This window comes from Opisthocomus hoazin, chromosome 3 (genome assembly GCF_030867145.1).
Source record: "Opisthocomus hoazin isolate bOpiHoa1 chromosome 3, bOpiHoa1.hap1, whole genome shotgun sequence".
NCBI lineage: Eukaryota > Metazoa > Chordata > Aves > Opisthocomiformes > Opisthocomidae > Opisthocomus > Opisthocomus hoazin.
Genome location: NC_134416.1, coordinates 50,973,261 through 50,996,478, shown reverse-complemented (window position 1 = coordinate 50,996,478; position 23,218 = coordinate 50,973,261). Strand labels below are relative to the sequence as shown.

At 39.9% G+C, this 23,218-nt stretch overlaps 1 protein-coding gene across 5 annotated transcripts in view; it reads left to right on the top strand.

Moving 5' to 3' along the window:
* LOC104329165 (E3 ubiquitin-protein ligase RNF138) overlaps positions 1-23,218 on the top strand; it is a 50,229-nt gene that overhangs the window by 1,329 nt on the left and 25,682 nt on the right. For 2 of the 5 annotated variants that reach the window (XM_075416241.1, XM_075416244.1), the window contains exons 3-7: positions 1,483-1,598; positions 3,084-3,152; positions 3,644-3,749; positions 4,560-4,667; positions 18,241-18,355. In XM_075416241.1, the coding sequence (XP_075272356.1) occupies positions 1,483-1,598; positions 3,084-3,152; positions 3,644-3,749; positions 4,560-4,667; positions 18,241-18,355 (514 nt within the window). Of the gene's footprint in view, positions 1-1,482; positions 1,599-3,083; positions 3,153-3,643; positions 3,750-4,559; positions 4,668-6,103; positions 8,983-18,240; positions 18,356-23,175; positions 23,195-23,218 lie in introns of those variants that run through there. The other 3 variants (XM_075416243.1, XM_075416246.1, XM_075416245.1) reach the window with 3 other exon arrangements.

The window sequence follows — 23,218 nt, the reverse complement described above, 5'->3', positions numbered from 1 at the left end:
TTCTCCCGTGTGTCATTCTTGTCTTGGAGCTAAAGAGACTGTAGCAGTTTGAACTTCGCTTTGTAGGGCTTGTGCGTATACTAGGCATGCAGTGCCTGCTAGCTATGCTTAACAGGCGTAAACTGAAAGAGAGCCTTGTATTATCTATAAGGGCTTTTCAAGTGGAGTGCCAGCTTTTCCCCCAAACAGTGTGAAAACTGGATATAGCTATAAAACTGGCAAAAGAAAATTTGGACAACTGAAAATGAAAGTTGCAGATATATGGAAAATCTCAGAAACTTTCACTGTGGAAATGAACGTGCTTAGAGCTGCTGTAAAATTTAAGTTAAAACTGAAAAACATGGGTTGATTACTCTCAGGATGCATACAATCACATGTAATTTTCTCCTGCCCCATCAGTCTGCTTACATTGCCTGCATTCCCTTTTTAGGGGGGTCATTATTTTCAGAATGTTGGGTGAAATCTTGACCCCCACTGAAATCGAAAGTAGTCTGTTTCCTGGTATAAATGGATGCAGGATTTCAGCCAGACGCTTTGTTTACCTCGAATTGCGTCAAATCCAGGTAGTCTTCATGTTTGTTTCATTCCACTTGGGACTTAGCTCTGCCAGTGTGAAGATTAGCGCTAGTGGAAAGCTGAGCTGCTTGCTTTGTTCCAGACGATTCATTAGGATGAAAAGCTGGGAGAAAGAAACGACAGCAAGTTGGTAAACTGGAAGGAAGAACCAAGTGGAACCCCAGAAGAACTTTAATGGAAGTTAGGCACAGGCGTGTGAGGTGTGATCTTGCTCAGCCTCTAAATCTGTGAGCACTTCCTGACAGTGCTGTTGGACCTGAGATTCTGATTTAGGGCATGTCCATCACAGCTGTCTTCTGACAAATCTAAGCAACTCATTGTCTTACCTTGCGTTTAAGGTGGACAGGCAGCCTTAAGCCGGTGTTCATTCACCTCTTTCACTTTTTTTTTTTTCCTCCCTCCCCTCTCAAAGAGAAAAAGTTATGTCTTCTCAGAACACGTCTAATGCAAAAAGATTTTACTCTGTACAAGGTAACAGCAGGCCAGAGAAGACTGAAGGAGCTGTGGTGCGTATCCCGTCCTCACGGCCCCTCTCTGTTGTAGCTCACCAGTTACTGATCCTGGATGTGGGAGGTGTAGTTCCTGTGACTTTGTTTCAGTTAAACGGAGTTCACTCACACCTTTCGCCCCTGAGAGAGCTCTCAGATGCCTGGCTGTTGGGAGCTTGGGGAGTGGGAATGTTCTTTAGTCTCACAGAGCGGCAGAAGCTCTATGGAAAAAGGAGTCGAAGATCTCCTGTTGGGGAAGAAAGTGTTCATGCTGAGAGGGGAGACACAAGTTCTGGTTTCTGCTGCTATGATGTCTGCATAATTCCTGCATGCATTGCTTTCTGTTGGCAGAATTATCTCTTCCTTCTGTCCCTGGATTGTTTAGTATAATGTCAATAATTTGGCATTTCATTTACAGGTTAGATTTTCGTGGATGAGACAGCACTATAAAACATGTAAGAAGTATCAGGATGAATATGGTGTTGCTTCTATTATTCCAAACTTACAGATTTCTCAAGATTCAACAGGGAACAGGTAATCGGGGGCGTTTTATGTATAACGATGCATCTTCGTCTTCTTCCCCTCGCCCCGCCCCAGGAAAGTATTTTTTTTCCAGGGCATGCTTTCTTTTTTGCAATAATTATTGTCCATATTTTTGTGCTTCAAAAAATGACAGTTTTTCCAGGTCTTTTTCTTTACTCTTAGCACACAGAAGAAAACCTCTCTGCATGATACTTTGGAATGTCTTCTAGGGACTCTCCTAAAAAGTGTGTAGTATTAATAGCTTGCTTTCCTTGCCTTAACAGCCTTTGAGCAGCTTACTTTGTAACATATTTCGTAATATTTAGCCCTGGGCAAGTTCCCTTCGCTTTTTATTCTCCATCCCCTTTTCTGAGTCTGTTTTAGTGGGTATCCTGTTTCAAAACATTATTGTGCAAGCTTTTGCTTTCTGATCAAATTTATTTTGAACTGATCTCTTATGAAACGTGTAAGGAACACACGTGTGTAACACACACCATAAAATACAAATGACACCATTTGTTTTCAGACAGTAAAGCTAAAGAGCTTTCTGTTTCATACCTTCTCACTGATGTATTTGGTTTGATTAGGGATTTTTGCTCATTTTTGAAGGCCTTTTTTTACATATTCATTTATTAGGGCTTTATTATATATAGCCTGTCCTTTATGTGCTTTCTTTTGACATCTATTTTCTGTTTTTAGCAGTCTGAACTCTGTGTTTGGTTTTCAACCTATCAGTGTTTTGAAAGCAGAAGTTTAAGCTATTACCAGAACTAGCTGCAGCAGTGTTTCACCGAAGTGCCTGGATATTGTTATATCACTATTTATTGACTATGCCACAAGAGAATACCTGTGCTTGTGGTACTACAGAAGTATAAAAAATGTACCGTCACCAGATTTGTGACTGCAAGTATTCATGTTTTTGGGATGATCAGCTTGCCTGAGCAGTTTCTTCTGGCTTAGCTAGAGGTGCATTGATAGTCAAAGTTACTTTCTAAAACATTTCTGTCTGTCACTCTTACTGTAGGAAATAAATAGTTTATTTTGTGCTCAGCATAAGTAAACTTATCTTGCTGTAGTAGAAAGTTGTAAATTATTTGTGTGAACACGTGGCAGTTAAATGCTTATTTGTATACTACTAAGTGAAAAAACTTCCAAAGTGCCGGATGTCTTACAGTCACATGGTTCATAATGAACTACTTGGCTGTAATCTCCATTACCATTCTTGTTGGCTAAATGTTTGTTGTATTATATACCACTTTCCTATAAAGTTGTGTGGTATTCCACTAAGGGTCACCATAGTAACTAAAGACTGATACATACCTTGATCCAAAGGAAAGGTCGTGAGAGTTAAAATATGTGCTATTGTGTGTTTTGCCTTGAAATTCATGGGACACAATGGATTCTGCTCCCCCTGCCCATTACTGCTAAACTTTAAAAAATTTTGATAATGGAGTAAATTAATTTCAATTTTCATTGTTTTTTTTACTTCATTTAAAGTAGCAGGAGTGATGCAATATCTGATAATGGCGAGATGGCTAATGATCAAATACTTCAAGGAGAAACAAGGTAGGGTGCTTATTTTTCTATAATTATTAAAATAAATCCAGCAGTCATAGTGCAAGCTTCTACTAACTTTAAAAAAAGAGCCCAGACAAACACCTACAATAAGTTGTATTGAAAAAACCCTGTAGTTTCTTCTACATTTGCATCTATACATTAGAACTTCATTTTTTTCAGTACTTTCGTGAAGGATTTGCACTAAAAGATGTTCCCAGTAAGTAAGGACAGAGAGCAACTACAATTGGAACAAAAGAATCTTCTGAAGTCCAAGTCTCAGAAGAATGCATTTAGGTTCACAAATAATAAACGTGTTTTCAACTTGAAATTTGGAAGTAGCACTGGAACTCCGTTAGGTCTGCTGCTATGTCAGTGAGAGTGGGGGTTTTTTGTTCTTAGCAAAGTAAGGGAGAATAATGACAAGATAACAGATGGATTAAGCTTTCTGTAACACAGCTTCTGAAACTCTTCTGTTTAATACTGTCTATTTCTGTTTACAGTGGACACCCAACCTTCAAATGCCCCCTGTGTCAGGAAGCCAATTTTACCAGACAACGCTTGCTGGATCACTGTAATAACAGACATCTTTATCAGATAGTTCCTGTAGTAAGTAGAGTTGCTTAAGTACGTTTCTTAAGCTACTTTCCTTATAATTATGTGAGCAACTTTAGATCTGTAGTAGCTACTCTGAATCTGTAAAGGCCAGTGTGGTCTGAGAAGGACAGTATACTTAATGCAGCGCATTTAGCTTGAGGAGTGACCTTCATGTGAAAATGTTTCTTGTCCAGCTTCTTGTTGATTCTAAAGCATTTCTGACTTAGCTGTCTCCTTTATCTTGATGTGAAAGAATCTCATTTTTTGAGCCTTATACTCTTCTTCATTTAGTAATTCAGATCTGTTTCTATAGAATCCCATTTGTAATGCAGCTATTTGTTTCATGTGAAACCTAGAGTTACTTGCAAGGCCAGCTGAGGTAATCAAAGGGACTGAAGGAGAAAAATCTGTTTGGTTTTCTAGTCTTTTCGTCTGTATAGGGTGTGTTGTTTTTTGTTTCAGCTTACTTGATCATCTCAATTGTATAAAAATTCTCCCAAACAATAAGATGCAGTAATCACTTTCTTTTCTAAATTCTAAACAACAGAAATTTACAAAAAGAGTACCAGACAGACATAGTAATCCTCCATTCCTAAGAGAAACACTTAAGAAATTTGGCAAGTTGAAATATAATTTTTGAATGTTACACAGATGAGGAAAAGAGCGCTTAGAACTATGATTTTATGTGAATGTCTCTACTGTATTTTGGTAGTAGATGAGTAACAGACTAGTTATTCCTGTAGAATATGTCTTTAATGCATTCTGTATTACCAATAACCTTTTTTTTAATTCTCTCTCTTTTCCCTTCCTCTCCAAATTCAGATCTGTCCTATTTGTGTGTCTCTTCCTTGGGCAGATACTAACCAGGTTACTAGAAATCTTGTTAGCCATCTGAATCTAAGACATCGGTTTGACTACGGAGAATTTGTGGTAAGCTTTCTCTACTTTGATGCGTAGGGGAATAAACGGTAACTTTCTGGTATAAATAAAAATGCCAAATCAAAAATTTGTACCAAACTTGTATTTGCTCTGGACATGCTATGTTCCTGCTCTGTACAGAACTCAGGAGTAGGCCTGTCTGTTCTTAAACTTACCCTTATCAACGTGAAGTGCTACTGGGAACAGGTTTTGTCAACAGTTAAGCTCTGCTCCAGACCAATGACTGAAGTCTTTAGCTTAGTGTTCTCTATCTGAGCTATTTGTTCCTCTGGAACAGCTAATTACTGTTGCTTCTGGGGGAAATAAAATAGATGTTACTCTGTTATATTGATGTTTTTGACCTTTTATGGCAGAAACAGCTAAATCATAATTCTCGGGCTTCAACGTGCAGCTTGACTAACTGGCACTGCTGCTGCAGCCTCTCTTCCAGTATGTGGTGAGAGAAGCTGCAACGTGAAAAAGAGATGTCTTGTTAAGTCATTGTTCTGGTTGCCTTCTTTCGGGCTCACTTTGAGTAAATGACTGTGGAGTGGGTGCAGAACTACATACACATATGTAGTCTCTGGGTGGACCGTAAGTGAAGCCAACCAGTTGAATTCTGCATGTGGGACCAGAGGGCTGGAGCATTTGTGTTGTAGTTTATGCAGAGGTTGCCAGTCTTTGGGGTATACTGCTTGTGCTTTGTGTGGGACAAGTGTGGTATTTGAGGCACAGGCAGCTTCACTGGTTACAGATGGCAAAGATGATGCATGATGTTCTTTGTGTTGAGTGATCTGTGACAAAGGCAGGAAGAGCTAGGAGACTGATACAGAAGATTGAGCTCTTCAGCGTGAGTGCGTCTTGCATATTTGACGTTGTAGAACTGGTGATTGGAATTCTGATTTGAGGAAGCTGCCAGAATTGCGCTAAAAAGATGTATTACTCTGGCATATTAACAACTTGGAAGATAGCTCTTTGAAAGTAGCGGGGTTAACCACCCATCTTTTGTGATACATGTTTGCTTTCTCATTTTGAGCAGTATATTCTCAACAATCTATGATTACTGTTGTCTAGGGATGACATTTTGTTTTTATTAATGGAGGATGTTATGGCTGGTTGGAAACCCTGTTACAAGAATTGCGTGACAGTCAGCTTTCCTGAGCTGGCTGTTCTGTAATGTAATTGAGCCAGGGAGAGAAGATGGACCCTTCTGCTTAATGAGCCTTGTCCTACTCATCTGATTCTTCTCCTGTCTCATGTATCTCTTGGTACTTGGTTGAATAAAAGATACCGTGCAACATAAACAAGCATCCGGTACACATAAAGATGGAGAGTCTTCATCTAGGTGCCAATTCCTCTGTAAAAATGTGGAAAATGAATGACTAAACTAAGGACTGTGGTACATCTTGAGTATTTGTCCATTTTGATGATGTTTTCATTTTGTTTAGAATCTTCAGCTTGATGAAGAAGCCCAATACCAAAATGCAGTTCAAGAATCCTGTCATGTGAACTTTTAAAGTATAGCCCCCCTTCATCTTACTGATTATCTGAGAGAAAAATTACATTAATTCTGTTGGTGACCTGAAGTATGTATTAATAAAGATGGTATTCAGTAACCACTTTTCAGGATTAACTTCTTTCCACGGTCATAAGGACTTTTCATATATGATTTTGCTGAAACTCAAACTTCACCCCTTTACTAAGATCTGTCCCTGTGGAATTGGGGACCTTTTTGGAACTTCTCACTGTTGTCTTGATTTTCTCTAACTTCTACTATGCTGTTAACCACATGGTTTCTTTTATTAATGTCAGGTATTTTAATTCACCAAAACCAACTTTGAAAGTAGTATCTTTCTAAAGACATGCAAAGATACTGTGTTGCACTGTTAAGTTTGTTGAAGTTCGGCTGTCATCTGCTAAGATGTCTATGAGACGATAATTTATTTTTTTTTCTCCTGCCCGAGGACAAAGTTTTGTTTGATGCTGTGATTTGTTTTTTGCCATTACTGTACGAATGAAAATAGTAACAACTTGAGATGAAAATATTTGTTTTCTGTAGATCAACAGTCCTGAGCGGGTTTTTTTTCTCATCTTTCATTGAGAAAGAATGATACCATTGCCTAGGAATAATTACATCTATTTTTTCCCCTTTTGGAGCATAATTGAAATAGGACACTTGCTTAGTGAAGTGATGAGTGAGGAGTTTTCCCTGTGCTTGCAACTACTAAGGAAGATGGTCCCCCTGACATACTTTTGAGCAATTTAGGATGACATGCAAAAGGTAGACTTTTTTGGTATATGACTGACCAGCTAGTTTCTCATTTTGTTGGAGCTTTTTAAGAACTTCTGTTGTTGCATTTGGAATTCAAGTTTTGGTGTGTTCTGTCCTTTCGTGGAAGGCTGTGTAACTAGAGAACCAACTGGCTTCAGACCTACCAACACTCAGAAATGGACTTATTTATTTTGGTAAGACCATTTAAAACTTGGACATCTCATGCATCCAAAGGCTTTGAAAAAAACATTGAGAAGAAAAACTTGCTCTAAAATAGTTACCAATGTATTTTAAGAGTTTCTATTCTATATTTCCACATTCCCAGCAAGACCATCATAAAAATCCAAGAAAACAGAGCAATAATGCAATTTAAATGGAAAATCCATTTGTAACAGAACTTTAAGGTCTTTTATTTAATACTAACGGGGAGAAGGGGAAGGAAAGCTGCACAGCTTACATTTTGGTTCTTTAAATAGAGACTGCTCTGAATGTGTCCCTTTAGGACTGACTCTTCATCCTGTGTTGCCATAGCCCTTTGTCAAACTACTGTTCTTAATGGATATTGTATACATGGTGGAGACATCCCCAGTAATTTTCCTAGTCTAGTTAGTGATTTAAGTGTAATAACATCAGTTGTGCAGCCGAAGTACAGTCTGCTTCTTGTGCCCTGGCTTCCATTTGCTCTCCAAGTAGAGGTTTTGATTATTCTTTAAATACTGGGATATTCAACATTCCAAAACTAGTAAGGTTGAAATGCCTCATTCTGCAGTGTAATGGGTTTCGGAACCGAATCTTAGTTCTAGTATGTTGAGTGTTGGAACTAAAGCGCTATACACTGTAACGACATTTCTGTCTTCTGTTTTTTTCAGAGCGTAAAACATTACTGAAGGCATAGCTGGCTAAAATAGAAAGCTGGCTATTTCAGAAATGTCTAAAAGTTACATCCTTTTTATAACAACTTAACATGTCTTGCATTTTGTTACTGGCTTAATATGGGATTTTGGCAGCAGGCCACACTTTGATCTCATACTCCAGCTCCCCTTTTTGCCCCCGATAGTCTTGTCTGTGTATTCTCACTCATCTGTCAGCAGTGTTGCTTGTGTGACCACATACTGGCTTGGAGTGGTTCACTGATCCAACTGAAAAAGTTGTTTGGCTTTTTTACTTCCTCTTTTCCTGTATGAAGCCAACTGTGAAATAGTACCCTTTGACAGAAAGGAATTTCAAGGTAGCCTGATGCTAAAGTTTTAGCTTTTTAAAATCAAAACGCATACCATGATGATTTTATGACTGCATACATTTCTTAAGGAATTTAATAATTATATGTAAGTTTAGTTAACTTTTTTAGATTCAGTAAAATATTTATATGATCTGGCAATAAATGCCTAGAGCCAATACAGATTCAAAATGCCTCATGGACACTGGAACTATTTATTTCTATTACTTGAACATATCTCGATAATTGAAAATGAAATTACATCTGTTTTAAAGCTCTGGGAAACAAATTTTTCTATAGCAATAATTAGTTGTCACTTGATGTGTAGTTGCTGAGCGTTTTAGTCGTGTTTAAATGTTGAGAGACTTGAATACACATTTTAAAGCGACAAATGTGTGTAAATGCACTATAAAAAAACTTGCAAAGTGTTTATCCTCTTTATTTGCATATGTTAAAATCTGTATTGGCAGGCGCTGCCTTGCTTAAGATTTTATACTTTTAATATGAAGAGATTGCATCCAATACATTCACTAGGTAAGCGTTTAATGAAAATGAAACAATCTATTTAAATATGTTGCTGCTGGTCATGATCTTTCTCACTGAAACTCAGATATGCACAAAAAGCTGTGTATTTGTGATGAGTGATGCTTGTGCTTGGAACATGCAATCTTTACTAGAAGATTGCTGTTTAACAATGTTTTCATGTTCATGTTGCGTTGTGTATGGTTTCAACATGGTATATTATGTTTGAATTGTACCTTCTATTTTTTTCTTCTATTAAAGTATTTGATTTTCTGTTTCTCTCTTTGTTGCATAATAAAGATGATCAGTCCCCTTGATGCTACTTCTTCCTTTCAGATGCTTTCTTAACTGAAGTACATGGTCAGTCATATGCCTTCACACTTTAAATTATTAAAATGGCATGTATGCTGCCGGAACCAATGAGTTGTGGCTCGTGATCCTCTCATGAGCTGACAAGTTACCTCACATCACATCTTAAGATCTTTCTGTGGGCAGAAAAGGTGATAGGTTGGACAAAACTCATTCGTGCTTCTTTTCTGCCTCCCATGTTCATATGTTGCTGTCCCATGTGATTTTAATAGAGAAATAACCTCCTGAAAGGAGAGAAGGTGTATGTAACACTCGAGGCCAATAGCAAAACCTTGTTATTTAAAGGTAAATTTACTAAGAAGTGATAATGTTTTTCTGAGTAAAGAATTGTCATTAAGTTTGGGCTGATTGCAGTGCTGGACCATCAAGGTGGCATCTAGATGGTTTATCCTGCCCCGTTTTTCTGAGGTGAAAAACCCTGTGGTTATTTTTTGTGCTTTTGCATTCTGAAGCACACACAGAAGAAGGTTATGAAAGTCAGCCAGTGTCTTATTTTGAATGCTAGGAATATAGCAAAAATATGTAATGTTACTTTTTATTAGTTTATTGTTCTTTCCACTTAGAATGTAGTTTTCTGAGCTCTGAATGGATTATTGTATCTTGTAAATCTGGCTATAAGCCCTTTGGTAGAGATTTTATTTAGTTTTCTTTTACTATAGCAATGCTTATTTCATTATTTAGAGAGAATGCTCTGGATGTGTTTAGTTCTCATTGGCAGTATGTTGGTTATAGGATACGTGATCTCTGCAGAGCTCCTCTTTGTCCTGCTCCAGTCCTAAGCCAGGGCTTCATTCCCAGGGACAGAGAGGGGCTTTGTGCACCCAGGTCGTCTTCTGACAGACAGGCAGGGCTAGAAAGCTTTCTGTGTTTGGGAAGCATTCCTGTGTCTTTCACTAGGGTCCAGTGAGATTTGAACACGTGAGTGTCTGTGAGGTCTCTGCTATAAAAAAGTACACCTAGCGTGTTCTTTTTATCTTTTGATTTATGCTGAAACACCTTCATTCATGGATGCTTTTAAGAGCTGCGCACTTTGCTGTGTCTTGTAAACACCATGCCGTGTGTGAAATGACTGCAGGACCTGGCAGCCAAGGTTGTTTTATTGCAGGCAAGCAGAGCTACAAGAGTGTCTGACAAAAGCATCTTCAGGGTTCTTTCAGAATTGGAGAAACTAGCAGTGAAAGGGCACGAACACTACATAGTCTGTTCTCGATACAGTGTGCATTTAAACTTGCTCTGGATGGGTTGCTTCTGTGTCCTGTTGCGGGTGTGTTTGAACATACGTAGGACACAAAATTCAGGGCCTCTACTATGAGAAGGCTTTTCAATAATGTTAAAATTGCCATGTCCCAGTGAATTACCAGACTTTTACTGGCGTCACAGCGTGGACTTTGTTTTTTCCTCATGAGTAAAGTTGGTCTGTGCTGTTTATGACTCTCCTCAAACCGTAGGTCTGCTTTGGGAAGAATCAGTTTTCACCTCTTTGTGTTCCAGCCTTAACCAGCCTTAGTCTATCTGTAACAATTTTTTTTTTTTTGGTACTAAATCCAAAACACAGCAGCTACTGGGAGGAAAATTAACTCTATCCCAGCCAAAACCAGGACACAACCCCAGCCATATGTTTCTGTTTTTGTAGACTTCATCAGGGAAGAACTAGGAAAGTAAATTTTGTGTTTATTCCCCCACTACCCTCCAAGATATTAGGATATTAAAAAAAAATAAAAAAAGAAAAAGTCATCATTGTCAAATGCATTCTGTGGAAAGCATCTAATTCAATTTTAAATATTTGCCTTAAATCTTCTGTATGCATTTAGGATGCATTCCTCAGCTTAATAAAGCTGTAGGTCATTTCCCAGGCCTTAGTGACAGAATACTGTTTTTATGAACTTGCTTAAGTTTATGAGGACACTTAGTCACTGAGGGAAGTGTTCCTCACTGTTACTTTATATTCTTTCTCTACAACAGAATCACAGAATGTTCGGGGTTGGAAGGGACCTCTATGGGTCATCTAGTCCAACCCTCCTGCCGAAGCAGGGTCACATACAGCAGGCTGCACAGGACCTTGTCCAGGCGGGTCTTGAATGTTTCCAGAGAAAGAGACTCCACAACCTCCCTGGGCAGCCTGTTCCAGTGCTCCGTCACCCTCAGAGGGAAGAAGTTCCTCCTCATGTTCAGACGGAACTTCCTAAGCTTCAGTTTGTGCCCGTTGCCTCTTGTCCTGTTGCTGGGCACCACTGAAAAGAGTCTGGCCCCATCCTCTTGTCACCCACCCTTAAGATATTTGTAGGCATTTATAAGGTCCCCTCTCAGTCTTCTTCAGGCTAAAGAAGCCCAACTCCCTCAGCCTCTCCTCATAGGAGAGATGCTTCAGTCCCCTCATCATCCTCGTAGCCCTCCCCTGCACCCTCTTCAGCAGTTCCTCATCTTTCTTGAACTGGGGAGCCCACAACCGGATGCAGTACTGCAGATGGGGCCTCACTAGGGCAGAGTAGAGGGGGAGGAGAACCTCCCTCGACCTGCTGGCCACACTCTTCCTAATGCACCCCAGGATGCCATTGGCCTTCTTGGCAGCCAGGGCACACTGCTGGCTCATGGTCAACTTGTCCTCCACCAGGACACCGAGGTCCCTTGTGTTTCTGTCTCTATTTTCCCTCTGTGTGTCTTGCCCTACATCAATTCTCGTAAGTTTACCCTGTCTGTTTCCCTCCTGCTCCCCTTTCTGTCTTTTAAAATAATCGGCAATGATGTAGCTAAGATTATATTACTTGGCTACTAAGTATTGTCTCATATTCTGTATGTTTTATAAGCTCCTCTGACTGTGCCCTCAATATCTTGGGGCTGACATGAGCATTAGGGGTAAATAGAGTAACTCAGATGCCTAGCATCAATGATTTCCAGAGTTTGCCTGCCATGTTTAGTTCTCTGGCTGGAGAAGGTTTTATTTCTCAGAATGCGTTCGCAGTTTGAAAGAATCTGAACATCTTACCAGTTAGATTTTTTTTTTTTTTTTTAATGCTAGGAGCATTTACTTTGCTGTTTTCTTTGGAGGGAGGGTATTTTTTTGGATCGGAGAGACCAGGGTGATGTTTAAAATCAAACGCATCTCAGGCAGACCTGCTCTTTAAAAGTAATAGGCACTTGTTTTTCACAAAACCCTGCATTAAGTTCCCTGTTTTTGAAGGTATGGACAAAAGACAGTAGGAAGATAGTGTTTTTTTTCCTCCAGCTTAGCAGTTGTGGCAGTGGTGTCACAGAGGGTGTGATTTATGGTGCTGCCTCAGTTGCGAGACCATTCAAAGTTCAGTAGTTTCTTTTATGAATGTTTCTTCTTTCACAATTCAAACCACAAGAGGGCACTGAATATTTTTGGGTTGTCTCTAAGTCGGTATATTATTTAAGGATGCTAATTCACTAAGTAGCTGTACTCTGAGATACTTTCAGATACGTGATTTCTATCCAGATGTTTCATAAAATGTAACAAATCTTCTATATGTTTTCGCGGTGAAGAGGCTTAACTGGAATCGTTTTGAATATTTCTAGAATTGGAATATTTCTAATTTACTTTAAACCCTCAAACTTACAACTTGTGTGCGTTATCCTCTGTGGCAAGGACTCCACTCTGGGAAGAACCAAGCGCTCCCCAGTTTACGACCGAACATAAAATGTAACATGTTCGTGCAAACTCCGTGGGCTTGCAAGACCTTTCCTTCCCCCAACGCGTTTTTTGGAGGTTGTCTTTACAGCTGGAGCACTGTAGTGCGCGGCGGCATCACACGGGGGCATCTGAGGACTGCTGCATTCTGCCATGCGGAGCAGCGGGGGTTATTGCTGGTTTTTGGTGTTTTGCTTTCTGAAACTGCACACACATCAATGTCCTCGCTGACTGCATGTCCCAGCAGCTGCGGTGAGGAGGTCTGCCTGGTGCCCAGCACGCCAATGCTGCAACGTCCCTCTGTATCGCTTAGGTCTTTGAAGTTGTTCTCTGGCTGCGCATGCAGTAGGCTGGGGTTGCTACAGGCCTCCGGAATGAAGAGAGGAATTCTCCCAGCTAAGGCTCACGCTCTGTCGTCCCAGGGAGAACTGAGTGTTCCTGGAGTAGTAGTGGCGTGGTACTCAGTGGCCAGCTACAGCCGCTTTAGTAGCCACATACCAGTCACAGTTTGTGTCACACTGTAATCTGATTCATCCTTGTCATAAAATATGCTTCCATAAAAACACTCTGGACATGATTCCGATTCCTGTGATAGATGGAGAAGTGTAATCCTGTGTAAGTAATTACTTCATTTGTGAAACATGATTTTCCCTCTTGAAACAAAAGGTGATGGTTAAAGTCCATGTCTGAAGTGGCAGTGAGCAGGAAGGGGTGCAATGTTACACACCATAGCTTCTGCTGTTTGCTTTTTAACCTTGGCTTTTAATTTACCTGTAGCTAAGCAGTGGGAGGAAACTGGAGGTCTGCTTTGCTTTCTTGATAACTCTTAATCGAAGCAAACATGTCTTGTTTGCTCCTCCGCAAGAAGATGGAACACTTGTATTTGATATCTGTTTTAATTTTCACTTTCTTATGTTATATTCCACACGAAGCCTGCTACGTTTGTAAGCATTGGAGTTTCCTAACAACGTGAAATACTTAGGTCTTCAACTCAAAACACTTTGGATTTGATTCAGGGTCTCATATCTTGGAAGTTTATTTGACAGCCCTTGTCTTCGTTGGTGCTTTTATCAGCCAAGGAGATACTATTGCACTGTTATCCCCTTTGGAAAAAGGGAAACTAGTTTGTGCAAGATAATGCAGGACGTTTGAGACGGGGCAAGGAACAATCCACGGAGAATAATACACCATTTTAATGTCCTCCTGCTCTTTAACATTTGGTCTATAAGCACTGCTAAGTGAGGTGCATAGTGCTCTACAAGCCAGCATGTCTCAAAATTATTTACTGAATTCATATCACTTGAATCACAGAATCACAGAATCAGACAATGGTGGGGGTTGGAAGGGACCTCTGGGGATCATCTAGTCCAACCCCCCTGCCGAAGCAGGGTCACCTACAGCAGGGTGCACAGGACTGCGTCCAAGCAGGTCTTGAATATCTCCAGAGAAGGAGACTCCACAACCTCCCTGGGCAACTTGTTCCAGGGCTCCGTCACCCTCAGAGGGAAGAAGTTCTTCCTCATGTTCAGCTGGAACTTCCCGTGCTTCAGTTTGTGCCCGTTGCCCCTTGTCCTGTTGCTGGGCACCACTGAAAAGAGTCTGGCCCCATCCTCTTGACACCCACCCTTATGGTATTTATGGGCATTTATAAGGTCCCCTGAAGTTGACACTGAAACTCATGATCAGTCAGGTTTCACCCAAAAGTCAACAAGTAACCATGAATCACCATTGTTCACTGAGCAGTGTATCGATAACAAAACTATCAAAGCATCTGTGCTGAAATGCAGAAGATCAACAAAACTGTTCAAATATGAAACTACCTACAAAAAATGCTAGAAAATCTGTCTGTACAGAGCTCTTTTTAATTGTTTTTATGGTTCTCTGTAGTTAGCTGACATTGCATTTTGAAATCAAATTCCTTTAGCTTTTAGAAAGGGTATTGTTGCTCTCCTGTACTTCATTCATTTTTCCAGTCTCTCTGCTCCCGTTACTGTCTCTTCCCAGATTGTTATCCGCAGACGTAGCTGTACGGAGAAGGCTGGAGCAGGCGATGTTTCCCATCTGCATTGGCCAAAGCCTGATGGATGTTCCTTCTGCAGCAGGGCAGCAGGATGATGAGCACTGTGGTATTATTGTTACCTGTGCTGCAGCAGTGCCCGCCAGCAACGGGCTGCTGGGCAGCCCCAGAGGGACGGTGCCTGTCCAGGGGAACGCGCAGTCTGCTCCGTGGTCTTCCCCATCTGCCTGGGGCTAGCAAACAGAACTCGGCAGGCGGTCCAAGCGGCCACTGCAACAGACCTGCAGCAAGCTCCACATCAAGTTCTGCTGTCTTTCCTTTTCGTTGCTTCTACTAGCAGCATGGGAGCATGTGGGTCTATGGGGAGAAATGTAACAGCCTGGCAAAAGCTCACATTTTGCAGGTGTCTCTTACAGTTACTCAGGGCTCATTAGATAGCTTAGCACCCATAAAAGTTGTGAAACTTGTGCAAGGCAAAGAATTGCAAGCAAGAAAAAAGCAATCAACCAGCTAAAGAGCTGCTCCTTCTGCCTTCTGTTTAATGGTTTTAGTTTTCCTCAAATACAGAGCTTCTAGTCGGGACGCTGATTGACTCTGCTTGCAGTTCAGAATGGTAATGGAAATAACATCCTTGAATTCCACAGGTCCCTGACTGCATCAAGAAAGAACATGTATTACTTTTGGCTGTTACGTGGCAAGTAACTGTAGAACTAAGACAAGATCTAAGACTGCCATTCTTTTTTTACATCTGAAAATGCACACTGTCTATTCAAATAAGTTGCACTATCCTTTATTAATTAATCTCCAGTAATACTCAGTTATTTCTTACTGTGGGCCTTGGTCTTAGAAGTGTGATATGGCTATAGTGCTTTCCATCTTCAAAGAAAAATGCAAGGAGTCGTGTAGCAAAACCCCTAAGGAAAATAAGGGGTAGGTATATTGCCTGAACATAGGTAGTAAGTCAGTGATAAAGCAAAATGTTTGTCATTGCAGAGAATGTGGTCACAAAAGGAGATAAGGTTGTAGAAAAGATCTTCCATAATTAGACAAAACCCCCACTTCTTTAAGACTGACCATCTATTTATTACTTTCTCCTCAACATGTATTAAAAACCCATTTAGCTACTTCATGGCTGACACTGAAATTTATGCCAAGAACTTCTGCCTTAGAAGTCCTGACATTGTTTTTAATATGTTGTTTACTTTTCTGTTGCATTTGCATGTGTTTTATTATACCAGATGACTGGTGGAGGTGTCAAAACTCTGAGTTTAGTTTACTAAAAAGCAATGTGAATTAGGGGAAAAATATGTATAGGGACTGTATTTTACAATGCATTTTACAATGCAGGGTTAGCATATAACTTTGATGCCTTTTCTGCTTGGTGTTACTGTATGCCACTTCCAACACCTTCTAGTGTTTGGGTAACTCACTTTTTAGCCAGTCCTGAGAGCAGCAGTGGTCATGACACAGAGGTTCATACAGTCCTTCTTTGTGACAGGGAAATCATCCTCCTGTCTCCTGTTGTGAGGAGGTCGGTGTGAGGTCTCAATGCTGGTTGCTGAATCTTAGAAGTGGGGATGTGGGAACAGAGAGCAGATTGTCTTTATTTGCATGTGAAAGGGACCAAAGAAGTAGAAAACCAGGCTTTTAGGCTTTCTTCCAACACCAAGTAGTAAGACCAAAAAATGTGCTATTTCTTTTGAGCTCATCATATTCCACCATCTCAAGAAAACACTTGTAAGGTACTGTGATCGAGGAATAATGGGTGCAGCTACACTAGTCTTATAGTTTTGACCAGCAGTGTATTTTTTAAGCGAATATCATCATCATCATTGTCATCATTCCCACATACCATGCTTTAGTTCACATCGCAGAGTAGTTTTGGAGTGTCCAAATTAAATTCATTTGGTTTGAAACTAAACCAGAATATGTTCTTCAGATCCCGGCCTAATGCAGTCCAGTTGCTGCCACTGACATCCAGCCCTTGGGATCAAATCAGAGCCAGACTGAAGTAAGGCCCTTAGAGACATGTGCAGTATGGACGCCAGGTTCCCAGCGCCAAATGTTTTGATGTACAGAACTGTTCCAGTTGGTTCGAAGTGCTTGTTCCTGTGGACATAGCCAATCTAGCCTAGAGAGCCTCCAAAAGGAGAGTGGCCATCATCTCCCAGCAGCTGAAGATGACAACGTGCAGAATTCAAGGACTGCCAAACTTGCAGAAGAAATCTTGACAAAAGAGCTTTTCAACCTTCCAGACATCACCAATTTGAGACTGATTGACACCATCGTTATTGGTGGATTGATTTTTACAATAATTATTGTTACTTTTGTTGAAAAAACTAACATTGTAAGGACAACATCCACAACTGCTACTTCTCAGTGGATCAGCAATGAAATAAGCGTGGATCTGAGTGGCTAGAAATTGCTTAGGTGTCCTCATTACTTCAGATAAACCCGTTCTTTCTTATCAGCTCTGATACTTGAAATAGTATGAGAAATGTTATTCATTTTAGTATAATCATTTGGGAGTCCATATTTACAATACAAAATCTAAATGCCATTTTTAGTTTTTGTGGTGGTCTAACGAAGTAGTTGGTCTGGGAAAGTAAAAGGCTAGCCAAGTCTGATCAGACAATTACCAGAAGTAATTGTGAACCTTCAGTTTAAGTGTAAGAAGAAACTGTGGCAATTTCAGCCCTCTCTGGCAGCTAGCAAGTAGAAGGCATGACTGAAGTTGGAAGAAACTGAAACTCCAAAGAATAACAGACAGGGTTGATAGTACAATGGTACTGACATTTAAAAAATCATTTTGTGTAGATTTTTTAAATGGTCCAGAAGAATACCATGATATGATTTACTGACAAATATAGTGTTTCACATTCATCAGCAACAGAAATGTCATTGCCTTGTCTAAAAGCAAGATAGTGAAATTATGTTGCTGACGGATAATTTTTGTGTACAAATTTCTCATTTTCACTTTCTGTCAAAAATTACATGTTTATTAATATATTAATGTCTTACCTGCCAAGAGTCTTGCTAGCTGTCAGTTGTTCAAAAGGTTTTAGTGCCAGCTTTATTCGCTGAATCACAGGACGGTTGAGGTGGGAAGGAACCTCTGGAGATTGCCTAGTCCGATCCCGCTGCTTGCAGCAGGGTCACCTGCAGCAGGTGCTCAGGGCTGTGTCTGGCTGGGTTTTGACTGTCTCCAAGGATGGAGACTCCACAGCTTCTCTGGGCAACTTGTTCTATTGCTTAAAAACCCTTAGAATAAAAGAAAGGTTTTCTTATATTTAAATGGGATTTCCTGTATTTCAGTGTGTCTATTTCATCTGTATTTCCACTTTCTTGCGTCCATTTCATCCTGTATTTCAATTTGTGCCGAATACTTTTTCTCACAGCAATGCTTAAAAGGAGTTAAAGTATATGTTAGTTATTATAATATAATAATGATGGACTTTGCTTACTGGACAAGAAAAAGTCAGATAAGTTAATTGTTGATGAAAGGACAAAGGTTTTGATTTATGATCTTTACTGTCTTAGATACCAAGTTGGTCTGAAACTCTGTTCATGCAGCTGTTGACTGGAGAACAACATGGGCTGGTTTTCTGTGCCTGCGCTCCTAACTTGGCTGCTTCTTCAGGTGGTCTGGAGTCAGGTAAGAAATCAAAGAATGAATATTCTTTGTATGGTTGAGTAAGCAATGCTACTTAAGGTGAATTTGAGAGGAAAAGACTGTATGTTGCTTTTGCAAAATAAGAACTCTGTTGTCATCTGCATGGAAGAGAGGAAAGATTTCTGTGGGTCTTAGTGCTGCTATTTTTAACAGTTCTGGCTATACGTGGGAAGAGCTTATCTTGCATTCCCCATCTAAGCAAAATGTCCACCAGTATTCAAAGTAACATTACCAGAATAGAATCTGGGGTTAGAATCAAGATAAGTATTAAAATTTATTTTGCTACTCCATATTTGAATGGAATATGATTTTTTTTTTCTGTAACACGATATATTTGATATTGAAATTGATGCCTTTTTAGCCACTGGATATACTTGTAGATGAATGTCCTCTGTTCCTCCAATCCAGCTGAACTATTTAATGCCAAAAAAGTAACAGCTGAGATTTTGTATTTCCTGTCTTTTGTAGTGAAATTTGGCATTTTGCTCATCTTGTGATAATTTATTGTAGAGGCCAGGAATGTTGGTGATACACAGTGTAATTAGTTTGGAGAACAAAGACCAGTAAGTTGTTGAAAGTTCATTACAGCTGTTCATAGCTCCAGGGTAATCTACAGAGTAAGGTATTACTTATTGTGACATTACTTAAGCAGAATAACGTTACCTATTTCACATTATGCAGCCTAACTGTGTGATTCTATGAACCCAGCTCCAGTACCTCACTGTGGCAGTTGTGTCCTTTTCCTCTCCACTAACACACACTCATACATCTCCCTAAGTCAAGAGCTGGACCTCATGTCCCCAGCTTTCCCATAGTCCTCCTGTATCCCCCACTGCCCCAACCCCACACTTCCCTTGTATTTCCACTGCCCATCACGACTAACTGTTCCCCTATTCCCAACCTTTTGGAAACTGAAGTCTCAGCCTTGTTTAGATTCCTCTGCAGGCTTTGGTAAAGCCTGTAGTAGGGGATACAGACTGCTACTAACATGTACAAGCTATCACACGTCGAACTGACGCGTAATAACCAGCTCCTGTGTGAGAAAGAGGCTTCCAATTACCAGGGCTAATTATTTCATTTACATGTGCCTTTTGGCCAGGAAGAGCTTCTTTTGTATTTCTGGATGGCAGTACTAAAAGTTATATACTCTGGAGAAAACACGGAATTAAGGTGGGGTGTCTCATCTAAACTGGTTGGCTATACTCCGTCTGAAGTCCATGGTGAGGCAGGGAAATTTTCATCACGTGATTTCTCACATCCTTGAATAGCTGTCCAGGCTAGGTGAGGTGGATCATCTTCTGGAGCTGCCAGGGCATCGTGCTGGTGCCGTACATATTTTCGGGACAGACGAATTACATGTGCAGTTGCTCATTTGTTTCTCCACTGATTACTGAGTAAGTCTACTCACCTGGCTTTTATGTGACTAAAATAGGTGAGATGTTTCCCACCTGTTGAAGATGCACTTGAATTATTTGCCAGTTAAATGTGCTCACAAGCCGTGGTTTGACTAACCTTTAATGTAACTTAATTCACATAAACATTATTGTTTGCCAAAGTTAGGGACTAATACTATAAAAGTTTAGCTTTTTTCCTGTGTGTAGATTTAAAAGTAGCATTGCTTAAACTAAATTAGATTCGTCTTTGCTACATCACAGGTAATATAACCTTACTCTCTATGTGACTGTGAACTGTTAACGTGTTGGTTATTCACAAAACTTTCAGAGACTGGAAACTCATCATATAGGTCTCAGTTGTCAGGCTGGTATTGAGACGGAAGCCATTGCTACTCCAATGAGTAATACTCGTACACAGAGATACTCTTTTGAAACTGAGTATTTTGCTGTTGAGAGTCACAGGACTAAAGACCTAGTTTTGTTGAGAAGGAAGTGGAAAGGAGTGATGAAAGGGAGTCCTGCAGTGTAAAACATTCAACGACAGTTTTCAGACACTGAGGACCAGCCTGGATTTCAGTCGATTGCTGAATTTGGTGTTCTTCGGTCATGGACTCACATTTTGGTTTATGCACCAAAAGTGCTGCTGGACTTTAGCTACGTTGATTTCAGTTTGTGAGCTTTTACTGCAGGTAGAGGAGCTTTTCCATGAGCTAGCCGGTTTTTACCTTTAGCACTGTTATGCTTTCTGATTGGTCGATATGGGTATATTGTAGTTTATAATTTATTGAAACTGTAGAAACATTTTACCCTCCATTAATGGTTATAAGAGGATTCACAATATATAGGTATGATTATTCTCCTCCATCAACAGTCTTTAACAGAAAAGATGATAATGTGATTTTAATTTTTGAGTATTGCAAGCTTTCCTTGCCATTTTTTTCTTCCACGTTAGCTAGAAATCTGTGTGAGAGTTTAAAAGCAAATGAAGTCTTCAAAATGTGCTTTACACACTTTGCCCCTGTACTTTCAGCTTGTTTTACAAGCTGCACTTCCATTTCAAAACTTGAATACATGGGCTGAATACTGTCTTATGTGTATCCAGTGATAACGACATGTGATGAGAGGAGATGTGTGTAATAAAACTTCAGAATACAAAAGGGGTCTATTGACATTTCAGATTTATGGGTGATTTGTCTGTAAAAGATCTTTTGTGTTATTAAGCTGTGTCTGTGTACAGTTACATGCTTTTTCTTTTTTCTGAACTCCCTATCCTTATTTCTCATGTATTTATGTAAACCTGAATAATACCAGTTAACTCTGTGAAATGTGAGATCAAAATCAATCCTTCAGCATTTGCATCTGCCCAGCTCTGGAAACAGTTTTTCAATGGACTTGGTCACTTTTCCACAATGACAGTGGGTTTTTAAGAGCCGAGTATGTTAAAATCTACCAAATTTTGAAATAACCCAAAACTGTGAAGTGCTGAAAGTGGGCTGTTCCAGGAGAAATCGCGTCAGGAAACAGATTCTACTCAATGGTTTCTGTAACCAACACTTCGCCATCAAAATCCTGCCTTTAGACAGGGCAAGGACATATGTGGGTGGTAGTTTTCATTATGAAAATTAAGAAGCAGAAGTTGATTAAAAACTTTGCCTGTTTATATAAAATTTAGATATTAAGCATTTGATTGTGCCAGCTCATACCAATTAGGCATTATCTCTCTTAAACCTATAAATTATAGCTTCTACTTGGTTAGGCAAAAAATGTTTTTCCCTTCTTAGGCAGTCAGGATAAATGATCAAAATCTGACAAAAAAAGTGAAGCAACAGTTTGGATTAGTTTTAGTTCAGGTGAATCAAAATGATGAAATGACATTTCAGGCTTTTATACTTAAAATATTTTTTCTGCCCTTTGCTGAAGTTTTCACAAGACCGTCATTTCAGACTGAGAATGAATCTCACATTAAAAAGCTAAAATAGGACATTCTGACAGCTTCAAAGCTTTCTTTCTGAACCTTTTCAAAATGAAGAAATTTCATTGAATTTTTTTTTTCTTCTGCATTTGGTTAAAGTTTTTATATGAATCCCATCAGTTTTAGGGCCCACAGTTATGTTTGCCTTCAAAATTGTTCCCATCATTATGTGCCAAAGTCAGGTCTAAAAGAACATGTGCATTTGAATCTATCTTGAATATTCTGGCCATATTATTTTCCTATCCATCATACAGATGGTAGAAATTACCAAAATTAATATTCTTGTGGACTGCATGGACTTGATTTTTTGCTGTTTTTCAACATTCTGATCTTGTACTGTTCATTGCCTCTAACAGAGGTTGCAGATGCTTATCACACTGGAAAAATAAGTCCTACATGCAAAACTGCGTGTAGGAAAGATAACAAATTATTTATATGGAGAAAGAAAAGCAGTCTGGGGCAGGGGAGAACTGTAGTAAAAATAAAAGCAGATATCCTACCCTGCTTTGCAGAATTGCTGTTAGATCTTACCATTTGCTGTATCTGTAACCTATATAGTCAGAGCTTAGAATGTAAAGGGTGTTTTTACCTTCAGTTTGCGAGCTTCTTTTCAAACATACAGATACAAACTTCTGATGAGAAACTGCAAAAACCCACCCAGCAACAATTGCTTGGAAAGGCTGTTCACGATTTTTCTCACTGCGTGAGAAGTAGTTCCATAGTGTTATGTCAAGCATGTCCAAGCAAGTCCAAAATGAAGTGCCTAGTCCAATAAAAGAATACAGATAATATTCTGTCGGCATCTTATAGCAAGGAAAAGTATGCTGCGTGTATCTCATTATGGTCTTGCTCCAATACAGAATTTTACACATTGGATTTTACATGTTGCAGAAACAGCCTTTGAGTTGGTATTGCTGAGGTAAACGGAGCCCAGCTAAGGCACTGAACTGGGGCTGAGGTGACCTGGTCTCTGTCCCTGTCCTTCAAAGACTTGCTGCGTGATGCCGGACCACTCATTCTATTCCCCCGTCTTCAGTTCTACGATGGAAAGTTAAGCATAGATTCTACAGGTTCTGTACAGTTGCAGTATTTGATTTAATAGAAATAATAGGCTCTTTTCTCCTGTTTGTGAAAGACCACTAGGCACTGCCTGAGTTGCGAGGGAAAAACAGTTGTGAAAACTTCACAGGAGCAGTACTGGGTGACTGACTCGTTGGGCAACCTGAAGTGGGGAGGACACAAAACCAGCACATAAGCAAATAAGCATTTCCAGTCAGATAAGAAGGCAGTGGGTCCAGTCAATCCAATACAAAGCCACGCGCTAAGTGCTGTCAGTTCAGCTTAAATCGCATCTCTAATGCTGATGAGAGAGTAACGCGAGCTGCATTTCATTATGTGCCTTTCTAATAATATCTTTTTTTCTTCCCGCTCCCCAGCCTGCTCTGGAGACAACTGGTGAGTTCTGTTTAGAGATCTATT